Source organism: Hyperolius riggenbachi, chromosome 12 (assembly GCF_040937935.1).
Source record: "Hyperolius riggenbachi isolate aHypRig1 chromosome 12, aHypRig1.pri, whole genome shotgun sequence".
Lineage (NCBI taxonomy): Eukaryota > Metazoa > Chordata > Amphibia > Anura > Hyperoliidae > Hyperolius > Hyperolius riggenbachi.
The window spans coordinates 114,319,547-114,332,817 of record NC_090657.1 but is presented as its reverse complement, the minus strand read 5'-3'; the positions used below and the strand labels follow the sequence as shown (position 1 = coordinate 114,332,817).

At 42.9% G+C, this 13,271-nt stretch overlaps 1 protein-coding gene across 4 annotated transcripts in view; it reads right to left on the bottom strand.

Moving 5' to 3' along the window:
- The window catches only part of OTOP3 (otopetrin 3), a 117,181-nt gene that overhangs the window by 34,749 nt on the left and 69,161 nt on the right, over positions 1-13,271 (bottom strand). For all 4 annotated transcript variants that reach the window (XM_068262047.1, XM_068262050.1, XM_068262049.1 and 1 more), the window contains exon 4: positions 11,120-12,321. In XM_068262047.1, coding sequence (XP_068118148.1) covers positions 11,120-12,321 — 1,202 coding nt within the window. The remainder of the gene's footprint in view (positions 1-11,119; positions 12,322-13,271) is intronic.

Here is a 13,271-nt window from a genome sequence, read left to right as displayed (position 1 = left end):
AATAGTGATTAAGATGTGGAATGAATTACCACAGGAAGTAGTTATGGCAAATTATATATCTGCATTTAAATGGGGCTTAGATGCTTTCCTTGCATTGAAAAACATCCATGGCTATAATTACTAGGTAATGCCCAGTGGTGTTGATCAAGGGATTTTATCTGATTGCCATCTGGAGTCGGAAAGGAATTTTTTGGGGGCTAATTAGACCATGCCCTGTAAGGGTTTTTTTCGCCTTCCTCTGGATCAACAGGGATATGCGAGGGAGCAGGCTGGTGTTGTACTTTGTTTTTTGGTTGAACTCGATGGACGTATGTCTTTTTTCAACCCAAATAACTATGTAACTATGTAACAGCAGTCAGTCAGGAATCAACTGCATTTGATTTCTCTGTAACTGCTGCAGAGAGTTCCTCTGACAGAAAGATAGGGTTAGCTGGTGAGGAAATATGTTATCCCTGTTTTTTTTTTTATTATTATTATTTTCAGACTAAGTTCTGATGGTGTGAAAACATGGCATTGTCATAAATATGCAGATGTATATGACTGCCATAGTGAAAAAAACTATGTTAAGTGGTAGGTAATTTCAGTCACCTAGAGGCAGCACAGGTGGTAGTAAATGTTCCCATTAACACCTGTATAAAATCAGAAAAATATGGGGGGTGTCCAGGTGACAATTTTGCAGCAAAGCATAATGCAGAGAAAGCAGAATATTTATGTTTTCCATTAACCTCCTTAGCGGTAACCCCGTGTGTGACACGGGGTAAGCCGCCGGAGGGTGCCGCTCAGGCCCTGCTGGGCCGATTTGCTTAATTTTTTTTTTGCTGGACGCAGCTAGCACTTTGCTAGCTGCGCCAGCACCCCGATCGCCGCCGCCGCGCGCCCGATCGCCGCTATCCGGTGCGGCGCGCGCCCCCCCCCCCCCCAGACCCCGAGCGCTGCCTGGCCAATCAGTGCCAGGCAGCGCCGAGGGGTGGATCGGGTCTCCCAATGACGTCCCGACGTCGCTGACGTCGGTGACGTCATCCCGCCCCGTCGCCATGGCGACGGGGGAAGCCCTCCAGGAAATCCCGTTCTTTGAACGGGATTTCCTGATCGCCTATCGCCGGAGGCGATCGGCGGGGCTGGGGGGATGCCGCTGAGCAGCGGCTATCATGTAGCGAGCCCTCGGCTCGCTACATGATAAAAAAAAAAAAAAAAAAAAAAAAACTGTTGCGCTTCCCCCTGGCGGTATTTTTCATACCGCCAAGGGGGTTAAATGACAGGTTAGATAGTATGCAGGTTGAAATTTTTGCCCTGGGAGTAATTATGTGTACTGTCATTGATTACATTATGGACACATATCCCAAATGTTCTAAACCTGCCCCAATTAGTATGATAAATTCAGCAGGTGGGAACTGTGAGAAAAATGCTGTAAGGGCCCATTCACAGTAGAAGCGCTTTTCTGAGCGCTTTGTGATTGATTAGCGCTTTTTAAAAAAAGCTCCTATTCACATTCATTAAAATTGCGATCACTTACGTGAAAATTGCGGCAATTTTTACCACGATTTTAATGAATGTGAATGGGATCGATTTTTTTTAAAAAATGCTAATCAATCACAAAGTGCTCAGAAAAGCGCTTCTAGCGTGACATAACATAGGAGGCATTATTGGCAGATTCAGTAGATGAGTTTTCATCTGCCTTATGGGTCAAATAATGCAAATGATGACAATTGTGCTCAGATGGTTGAATCAAGTATGGAGCTACTCCAGTGGTAAGTGAAGCTGATAAAAATTTATTAGAAAGTGACTGTTTGAAAGAAATCCTCTTTAGACATCTGGTGGAGAAAGGTAGTTCTTGGGATATTTAAAGAGAACCTGTACTGAGTAAAATTATTTAAAATAAACACATGAGGTAACTTCAAATGAACATTACATAGTTACCTTGCCATCAGTTCCTCTCAGAAGCTCACTATTTTCTTCTTACAGTGATCCCTTCCAGTTCTGACAACATTTTGTCAGAACTGAAATATATCAGTTGCTGTCAGTTATATATCAGTTGCTGTCAGTTACACCTGAGAGGAGAACTGATGTGTCCATGTTTCCCTATGGCTCAAGTGGGTGATGTTACAGTTTAACAGTGTGCTGACCAGGAAGCTGTTATGGGGTAATAGCCATTTTCAAAATGGAGGACGGAGAATTCCATGGATCACAGTGGACAAACAGGACGCAGGAGAGGAAAAATAGATTGAGGAGTAGATTACACGGGAGGTAAGTATGACTTGTGTATGTTTATTTTGACTTTTAATTTTCAGTTCAGGTTTTCTTTAAAGAGAATCTGTATTGTTAAAATCGCACAAAAGTAAACGTACCAGTGCGTTAGGGGACACCTCCTATTACCCTCTGTCACAATTTCGCCGCTCCTCGCCGCATTAAAAGTGGTTAAAAACAGTTTTAAAAAGTTTATTTATAAACAAACAAAATGGCCACCAAAACAGGAAGTAGGTTGATGTACAGTATGTCCACACATAGAAAATACATTCATACACAAGCAGGCTGTATACACCCTTCCTTTTGAATCTCAAGAGATCATTTGTGTGTTTCTTTCACCCTGCAGCTATCTTCCACTGAAGTGTCGGGCTGTTTCTTCCTGCAGAGTGCAGACAGCTCTGCCTGTATGTAATTCCTCAGTATGTGAAAGCCCAGCCAGCTCAGAGGAGGATTTATCCAGCTTGTAAAAGATAATAGAGCAGAGAGAAGCTGCACTAATCTAAATAACACACAGCAGTGTGCAGAGAGGGGCCTGGAGGGGGGAGATGCATCACAGAACCACAACACTGAAGAACTTGGCAGCCTTCCAGACACAGGCTGACAAGTCTGACAAGAGAGAGATAAGTTGATTTATTACAGAGATGGTGATAGTAGAACGTGCTGCAGTAAGCCAGAACACATTAGAATAGCTTTTGGAACTTGTAGGATGATAAAAAACAGGATGCAATTTTTGTTACGGAGTCTCTTTAAGGTTCAGAGCAGATGTCTGCTTGGTTCTATTCTGGCATGAAGAAAAAGGTTCTGAAAAATGATGGTGGTTGTTGCAAGTTAGTAACTCCACTGTCATCCAAATTTATTTGGGTTCCAGAATTGGTGTGTACTTGGAGAAGGATGGGCCTTACACGCCACTCCTCCAAGTCCAGCCATGAGTTTGGTAGAGGGAGGGTTAATCAGCTCACCTGCATCAATTACATAAGGCTGCAGGTCTTCTTATGCAGTGGGCTGTGTGTGGAGTAGAGATGTTGCGAACGGTTCGCCTGCGAACGGTTCCCGGCGAACTTTGGTGGTTCGCGTTCGCCTGGACCATGCGAACTTTTGCAGAAGTTCGATTCGCCCCATAATGCACTATGAGGGTCAACTTTGACCCTCTGCATCACAGTCAGCAGGCACATTGTAGCCATTCAGGCTACACTAAGCCCTGGAGCCCCACCCCACCCCCCTTATATAAGGCAGGCTCGCTGGCCATGACACTCACTCGTGTGCCTGCTGCAAATAGACAGACTAGAGAGCTGCTGCAGATTTTTTCTCCTAGGGAAAGATTAGTTAGGCTCTTGGCTTGCTCCTGGCTGATTGTTATTGCTAAAATAGCACCCCTCAACAGCTCTTTTGAGAGCTCTAATGTTTTCCTGATGTGTTTTTTTTTTGTGTGTTGCTCACTGACACTGACAATATACAGCCCTATCTGTTGCAGCTGGACCTTGGAAATTGTTATTACTGTGTCAGCCAGGCCCTGCCTAACTATCTATACTGGGACACCTACCTATGCCTACCTAACTACTGGGTCTCCTACCTATGCCTAGCTAACCACTGGGACACCTACCTATGCCTACCTACCTATACTGGGTCTCCTACCTATGCCTAGCTAACTACTGAGGCACCTTACCTATGCCTACCTACCTATACTGGGACTCTTACCTATGCCTACCTACCTATACTTGGTCTCCTAGCTATGCCTACCTACCTATACTGGGTCTCCTATCTATGCCTAGCTAACCACTGGGATACCTACCTATGCCTACCTACCTATACTGGGTCTCCTACCTATGCCTAGCTAACTACTGAGGCATATGCAAAAAACAGTAAAAGCTCGGGCTCCAAGTGTCAGCAAGGTATACAAATTTTATTAATACAAAACCTGACATAAATTATCTCCCAGAACGATACATAGCAACCTGTTGTTATCAAAAAACTCAGATAGTTTAAAATCAAAAGCAAAGCAGATGGCTTCATAAGTCAGCTGTTTAAAGACTTGTACACCTCAAATACAATACGTGTATGGCATGACATAGTCATTCATCCATCATTTGCCCGCGCATTCATATCTCAAATGCACTGTGCCCAGTACTGTGTTATATACGTTGGGGGGCCCTCTTTAGAGAAAATCTGCCAGCAACTATAGTCCCATCATTATAGTGACTTGGATTTTGTGCTCGTACAGATTGCATTCCAAACTGGTTCTCGAATAGCACAAAAGATGACAGCCGTAATGGGGTGATCTCACCAACATAAACACGTGTGTTGCTCCTCTCCAACAAATACCGCCGTTCTACAAGGACCCAGCCGATCCTGAAAGTCTCGTTACCCCTGCTCAGTCGCAGCAGGGGAATCCACCTGTGAAGACTCGCCGGCAAGGGGGAAGCACACCGGGCTTAGAGCAATGGCGGGCACATGCTACTGCTGTGAGGCGGTCAGTTGACCGAAGCCCCGCCCACCGACGCGTTTCGAACCTCCCAGGTTCTTTCTCAAGGTGTGGCTAGCTCATGATGTGTCAGCCTTTTCAATGCAAGCGTCACGCCCTCATTCAAGCGAAGCTCCGGAGGAGGGTAAAAACACACAGAGGGAAAGGGAGGCAGGGCTGCGAACACCAGCCAATCATTATAGATCCCTCATCCTGCAACATCACAACAACGGCAGCACAGGAGGGCTTTACATATCACAGAAGCCTGAAGCAGCATCCGGAATTCATCTGAAGGAGTCCATCGCAATATATAAATCAGTCACCATAATTCCAGTTGTTATCTCGCTTCATGTCACAATCGCTTTCAGGATACCACCTCCATCCAATCCAATACTGGTAACTTATATAAAACTCCAGTGTCTCGCAATAATATCTTCATATACCACATAGCTTCGCATTGTCCATCCTGGTAAGTATCACATAGGTTCATGTCATATCTCCCTATATTTTCCTATGCACTAAATACCGGATTAAAAGGCTTAATTCTGTTACAATGGAACTACACAGCTTTTATGCACAGTGCACTTGTGACATTCACTGCGGAAACAGGCATGTCCCCATTCAGATAACAAAGTGACATAATTCAAAAACTTTCATTGGTCACTAGTCTTGGTCTCATATCCATAACCACTTGCTACAATCTCAGCCATATCTTGCTGATTTTAGGAAGGGTGAGAGATCCAATTTCGCGTTTAAACCATTAGGGGTCACCGTGTCAAGCTTAAATATCCACATCGATTCTTTACAAAGTAAAACTTCATCGAAATCACCTCTGCGGTTTGAGATATTAAGTTTGTATATTCCTTTTACGGTTGCTTGTTCCCCTTAGGCTATTACCATGAACCTCTCTATAATGTTCTGCCATGTTAGTCTGACCCTTACCACCAACAATAACGGCCAAGTGTTCCAACACCCGTTCTTTTAGTGCCCTTTTAGCTTTTCCTATATATTTAAGGTGACAGGGACACTCAATCATATACACCACCCTTTCACTGTCGCAATTTATAAAGGATTTGATTTCATATGTAGTGTCACCTAGTCTATTTTGAAAATTCTTAGTTCTATCGACAAACGGGCATAATTTGCACTTGCCGCATCTGAACATGCCATTTGGCATGCGTTCCTGTAGCCATGTGTTAGGTTTAACCTGTATCTCACTATGGACCAGGCTAACTACTGAGGCACCTACCTATGCCTACCTACCTATACTGGGACTCCTACCTATGCCTACCTACCTATACTTGGACTCCTACCTATGCCTACCTACCTATACTGGGTCTCCTACCTATGCCTACCTACCTATACTTGGACTCCTACCTATGCCTACCTACCTATACTGGGTCTCCTACCTATGCCTACCTACCTATACTGGGTCTCCTACCTATGTCTAGCTAACTACTGGGATACCTACCTATGCCTACCTACCTATACTGGGACTCCTACCTATGCCTACCTACCTATACTGGGTCTCCTACCTATGCCTAGCTAACTACTGGGACACCTACCTATGCCTACCTACCTATACTGGGTCTCCTACCTATGCCTAGCTAACTACTGAGGCACCTACCTATGCCTACCTACCTATACTGGGACTCCTACCTATGCCTACCTACCTATACTGGGTCTCCTACCTATGCCTAGCTAACCACTAAGGCACCTACCTATGCCTACCTACCTATACTGGAACTCCTACCTATGCCTACCTACCTACCTATACTGGGACTCCTACCTATGCCTACCTACATACAAGAAGATAATAAGGTAGTTGCTTCATTGTGGACAGACCAAATTTGATCAGCTTGACAGTCACTGTTGTTCTATCATTGAGCTACCACAGCCCGGCGACCATATGGGCTGGAAAACTGCCACGGCCTGCACTCTGGCCATGTTGCGCACCAGTCCAGCATGGCCGTCACTACACAAACAGCTGTTTGCGGTGCGTTACACAGTGAGTTTGGTGTGTCAGTGTGAAGCAGTACTCTAATTACACTCCCTGATTGATGCATACACATGCAAGATGTTTGAAAGCACTTTAGGCCTGCAATTTAGCATTCAATGTGATTTCTGCCCTTAAAACGCTGCTTTGCGTCAAATCCAGATTTTTCCCCGGGACTTTGGGCATGTATCCCACTCCGCCATGCCCCCCTCCAGGTGTTAGACCCCTTGAAACATCTTTTCCATCACTCATTTCTATTTTGCAAAGTTCGCCTCCCCATTGAAGTCTATTGCGGTTCCCGAACTTTTACGCGAACCGAACCTTCCGCGGAAGTTCGCGAGCGGTGTTCGCGAACCGAAAATCGGAGGTTCGTGACATCTCTAGTGTGGAGCAAGGAGGCTCCTGAAGGGCTGATGTAGCACAGAGAGGTTGCACAGTCTGATGTAGCAGAGAAGATAACAAAATGCTGGAGTGAGTGGGACTCCAGCGCTGGAGATCAAGGTGAAACCTGAACAACTGAGTGGCAGACAGGGCCATTAGACCCATGGCAGAGTATTGAATGGTGAGTGACCACAGAGATAACTTGAGACAGAGGGGTTGGTACAGAAATGGAAGCCTGCGTATCTTGTATACCCTCCAGAATACCCAGAGCGGTATATTGTTTTTGTTATGGACAATGTTTGGCTGAAAGCTGTGTTATATTTTTAACCCCAAAAGACTGGCTGTTTGGTATGTTCTGATAATCTGGGGGAAGTTGTTATCATTTAGTTAATTTTTGTAGAGGGGAACATGGCATAGAAGGGTCTAAATGATAACAACTTATATACAGTACTGCCCATAATTATTCATACCCCTGGCAAATTTTGACTTTGTTACTTTCATTCAACCAGCAAGTAATTTTTTGACGGGAAATTACATAGGTGTCTCCCAAAAGATAATAAGGTGATGTACAAGAGGCATTATTGTGGGGAAAAAAAACATTTCTCCGCTTTTATGTACATTTGAGCATAGTGTGTCCAGTCCAAAATTATTCATACCCGTCATAATAATCAATAGAAAAGCCTTTATTGGCTATTACAGCAATCAGACTCTTCCTATAATTGCAGACCAGCTTTTTGCATGTCTCCATAGGTATTTCTGCCTATTCATCTTTAGCAATGAGCTCCAAATCTTTGAGGTTGGAGGGTCTTCTTGCCATCACCCTGATCATTAGCTCCCTCCACAGATTCTCAATTGGATTCAAGTCAGGACTCTGGCTGGGCCACTCCAAAACATTCATGTTGTTGTCTTCTAACCATTTCTTCATTACTTTTGCTGTGTGTTTTGGGTTATTGTCATGCTGAAATGTCCACTGGTGCCCAAGGCCAAGTTTCTCTGCAGACTGCTTGATGTTGTCGTTGAGAATCGTTATGTACAGTATTGCTCTTATTTCATGGCGCCGTTTACTGTGATTAGGTTCCCTGGTCCATCGGCTGAAAAACACCCCCAAAGCATTAGGTTGCCACCACCATGTTTGACAGTGGGGATGGTGTTCTTTGGGTTGAAGGCTTTTGCTTCATCTGACCATAACATAGAAAACAAGGAGTCTTCTTCTTTGTCCAGATGAGCATTTGCAATGGCCAAGCGAGCTTTTGTGTGTCTTATCTGGAGAAGTGGCATCCTCCTTGGTCTGCATCTGTGGAACATCGCAGTGTGGAGTGTCCGTTGGATTGTCTGCCTTGAGACATTGCCACCAGCAGAGCCCAGATTCACCAGGATTGTCTTGGTGGTGATCCTTGGATTCTTTGTCACCTCTCTCACTCCTGGCCAGCACAGGTGTCACTTTTGGCTTCCGACCAAGTCCTCTGAGATTTTCCACAGTGCGGAACATCTTGTATTTTTAATAATACTTTGCACTGTAGTCACTGGAACCTGAAACATTTAGAAATGGCCTTGTAGCCCTTTCCTGACTTTTGAGCAGCCCCAGGACCTCACTGAACTCCCTTGTCTTTGTCTGAACTCCTTTGTCCACAAACCAACTGCAGAGAGCTGCTGTTTTTCACCTGTTGAATTGATTAAAACAGCTGTTCCCAATTAATTATGGTAATTAGGATGCTTTAGAACAGCTTGGACTATTTGGAATGGTATAGAATTTTGGATTTTCCCACAGATTGTGACATTATGAAGGGTATGAATAATTTTGGACTGGACACTTTTTGCTCAAATGTAAATAAAACCTGAGAATTGTTTATTTTTCCCAACAATAATGCCTCTTGCACATCGTCTTATTATCTTTTGGGAGACATCTATGTCATTTCCCATCGAAAAATTACTTGCTGGTTGAATAAAAGTAACTTTAAGTCAAAATTTGCCAGGGGTATGAATAATTATGGGCAGCACTGTATATAAATGTGTTATGTGCACTTGCATGGCACATTTTCCTTCCATAAATGGTGTGAGCAAGTTTTTTCTCTGCATCAGGTGACATCAAATCACCTAGGTCCAGCCAAAACAAGACTGAGGGTGCATACACACATCCAATTTTGATTGGCCAATTTTACCACTTCTCAGTAGCAGGTGGGCCAACAGATTTTGAACACCATGAAAAGACTGTAGGTAAGCTCTCATACTACTTGGAGGTGGTAAAATTGCCCAGTGATTGGCCAATAGTAATTGGATGTGTGTATGCAACCTGACCCAGAGCTAAATGTTTGGAAAATTAACTAATTCCTATATTTATTTTAGAACATATACTACACAATTAACATTTAAAACATTTAAAATCCATGTTCATGGGTTCTAGTCCACCCTGATCTAATGGGTTGAGTACAATACAAACAACATTGATTTCTTTACAATTTTCACCCAGAGAATTGGCAAGCTAAAAAGTTGTCTATGTATTAATAAGTAGATACTATTCAGTGGACAATGTTTGAAAAAATCTTCCTATATAATGAACAGCTGATTACAATTAGTACATTCTTGATTAATGGATCAGAAAGGTGCCTAATTCAGGCAACAGAGAATAAAAGTATTATAGGACCAATTAATTCTTAAAAAAGCATCTGTTGATAATGGTACATATTGGCTGAAGCCTTCAATAAGTGTAGTGCATAACATGTCACTTATTTGTATTCCACTTAACTGCTTGTTAATTATCTACCTGCCACTTTAGGGCCTATCACTTACCAGTCTCCACAAATCTCTTTGTCACTGATGGCCCATACTCATGGGCTACAATTGTCGCCGCAACCACGTGAGTATGAGGCGCGCACACCGAACCGTCGCTCGTCGCTGCGCTCGCCAGGCGATTGGCGGCGATCAGTCGCATGGCGACAGTTGCCGCCGCAACTGTTGCTAGTCCGCGTGTGTATGCGGACTAGCGACAGCAACCTAATAGCCAGAGCATTGAGTTTCCGGCAGGGGGGAGGAACGTCGGTGACAGCTTCTGTCGCATCCCTAGTCCCACTTCCACGTGTGTATGCGGAGGGACCTGGCAACGAGCTGTCGCCGAACTGTCGCACACACGCTCCCGTGTGCTAGCGACAGGCAGCAAAAGTAGCCCGTGAGTATGGGCCATAAGGTTCCTCTTACTGGTGAGGCTTAACTGTTCTCACGTGTGGACAGCATATGAAGCATTTTCCCATTGAACTAAGAATGGAGAATGGTCATTCTTTCTTGTCACAATCATTTGGTGATTACACAACTGACATTTAGAAGATGTTTAAACACATTTATTCTATAAAATGTCTATGTGAACTGACGGTAATTGTCTACCAAGCAATCTGGGTCTAATCTGGCTCTTCCCAAATCTGACCTGCACAATTTTTTCAAGCAGTGGATGCCTCACTGCAGTAGACAATTCCACAAACCACTGGAGTGGTACAGCATGTCTGTATAATACAAAGATATTCTGCAAATCTGGCGTAGTGTGAACCAAGCATCAGTGTATGCCAGTCCAGGTTCAAAGTACAGCCAACTTTCAGAATTATATGCGCAGAAGTGTATTGTTAAAATACGCTTCCACGCATGCGCGTCTTAGCGCCAACTTTTTTTTAAAAACCCTGAGTCTCCATAGACTAACATGACTTCCAGGCTGACGCAGATCACCACAGGCTGCCGCGGATCACTCATGGTAATGTAGTTCTGCGCTAGTGTTAGATTGAGCCCTCTCGGTGCAGTGTACCGCAACGTGGGAAGTGTGAACTTCCCCATAGATTTTCATTAGGCTGCGGTTGCTGTGTGGCAATTTGCTGCGCCGCACCCCGCCATTGTGAAAGGGCCCTGAAGTTTACAAGTTTTCAATAGAAAAGAGGTGAGCAAATTTTTTACTGATAAACCGCATTGATAGGCAGCACCCTTTTTGAAAGTGCAAACCTGATGTTTCATTTTAAATTTGAAGCAGTGAACTATAAAAAACTGATCATGAAAATAAAACTTACCATGATATTACAAAGCACTAGAAATAGCGCAATCTCTTTCACAAGTCTTCGGCTAACGGTGAGTTTTCCAACATTTTGAAGATAGGCCAGAGATGCTCTACGTATCTCTAACATAGACATCCTACGAGGACTTTCGTCTTTACTTTCCTGATGTAACTTTTGTTGAATCTGTTCCTGGTGCTCCTTTCTCATGCCCTCGACTATGAAGACACTTTGAGATATGTGTTGCAAGATCATAAGGATTGAATGTGACAAATTTAAGCTGTTCAATAGGCTCCATACTCTTGTAGCTACCAGGGCTACTATTGAATAGTAAGAGATGGAGAACTGACCAAGGGCAGCGGTCAACAACAAGATGATTTCTAGACTTCGGATATGATTTTTAGGTGTTCTTTTACCAGAAGATGTCTCAAAATCACTATGATCAGCTTTTTCGTCTGTGAATTTTCTTTTCAATGTGCTGTAATCATGACTGGTATCCATGTGATCCTTAATATCATCTTTTACTAATTCTCCCTTTGGACTGCTTTCATTGTGCTTTTCAGTCTCTGTTTGCCCTATACATTTATGACTGTTTTCTTGTGGACACCTTCTGTGTTCTCCATTATCTTCTTGATCTATCCGGTTATTGTTGTACTCTCTCCTTTCCACTCTGTGCTCCACTGTATTTGATGTTTGTTGTTCAGAACCTTTACCCCTTTCCTCTTCTCTTTGTCTGCAGTGTTTTTTATATTCTTGCTTGGATGCTCTACCTATTTCTCCTTGATTTTCACTATTGTCACTGTTTATTTCTGAGTGTCCTGCTAAATGTTTATCTCTAAATGTTTGTGCTATTACTCCAATGATGCAAGTAATGACCATAATAGAGAGTAGAACAACACTGTATACATAATACATAATAAATGATGTAGGGGCAGCTGTTCCTGTAGATGCTTGTATCTGATACTGAATGAAAATACAGATTCCAACAAGCAATGTAGCAACACCTAGAACTGGACCATAAAGTACACCCTGCAAACGGAGTGTAGGCTGTGAAAAGGCAAAGTGTGAAACTTCGTTTCTGCCAACATTTCTCCACATGATGAAGAGCATTGAGGCACTAATAAGACTGTATTCCAGATTGAATGGGTATAATGTTACATATCCCCTCTGAAAGGCCAAACATATGGAATGTTGTGTGCATAAACATTGGATGCTTTTATCTGTAGGAGAAAATAGTAATAGCTTAGTTATTACAGTATCTCGCAAATATGATCAAATAATGAACAATGAAGTAGTAGGAGACAAATTTACATGTGCCTTTTTACAACAGAAGTACCTAATGCCCAATTTCAAAATATAACTTTAGCCACCGCTTCTTTTTAAGTTTGTAGGAGAAATTGTTCAGGCCTACATACAACAAACAAAGTGCCTTGCAGAAGTATTCACCCTCCTTGGCATTTTTCATGTTTTGTTGCCTTGCGACCTGGAATTAAAATGGATTGTTTGAGAGTTTGCATCATTTCATTGATAGTACATGCCTACTACGTTGAGGCTTCCTTTATGCTGCAAATCCCAGTTCCGTTTTGCAATTTTCACTGGATGCTAACGCAAGAAGAAAACCACAGAAAAAATGCAGCATGCAGGACTTTTAATCGCATCAAAAATTGGAGTGGCATCAAAATCGGAAAGTAATGTAGTATAAAAGAGTTCTAAATATGTATTATTTGGTTTATTTTGAAGAAAACAACAAATAGGACAACATAACTGAAAACTTTTGCATGCATAGCGTTTTTGAGCCACCTTTTGCTGCAATTACAGCTGCAAGTCACTTTGGTGAAGTCGCTATGAGATTGCCACAGGGATTTTGCCCTTCTTCTCATTCCTCTCATTCCTCAAGGCAAAACTATTCCAAATCATTCATGTTAGATAGTTTTCACTTGTGAACAGCAATCTTTTTTTCTTTTTTTTTGATCAACATAACTCAGTTTATTGAGGCTACGATACATACAAGATCATAAAGAATCCGGGCAATGGCATAAGATAAACCGTATAATGACAGCAAAACAATCAAACCTACAGGGCCATATGCAATTTACTTTTCCTCCTCAGTTTTCTCCTAGGAGATAATTTTTCATATTTGATTTAAAATAACTTTTTAGCACTTTGCAAT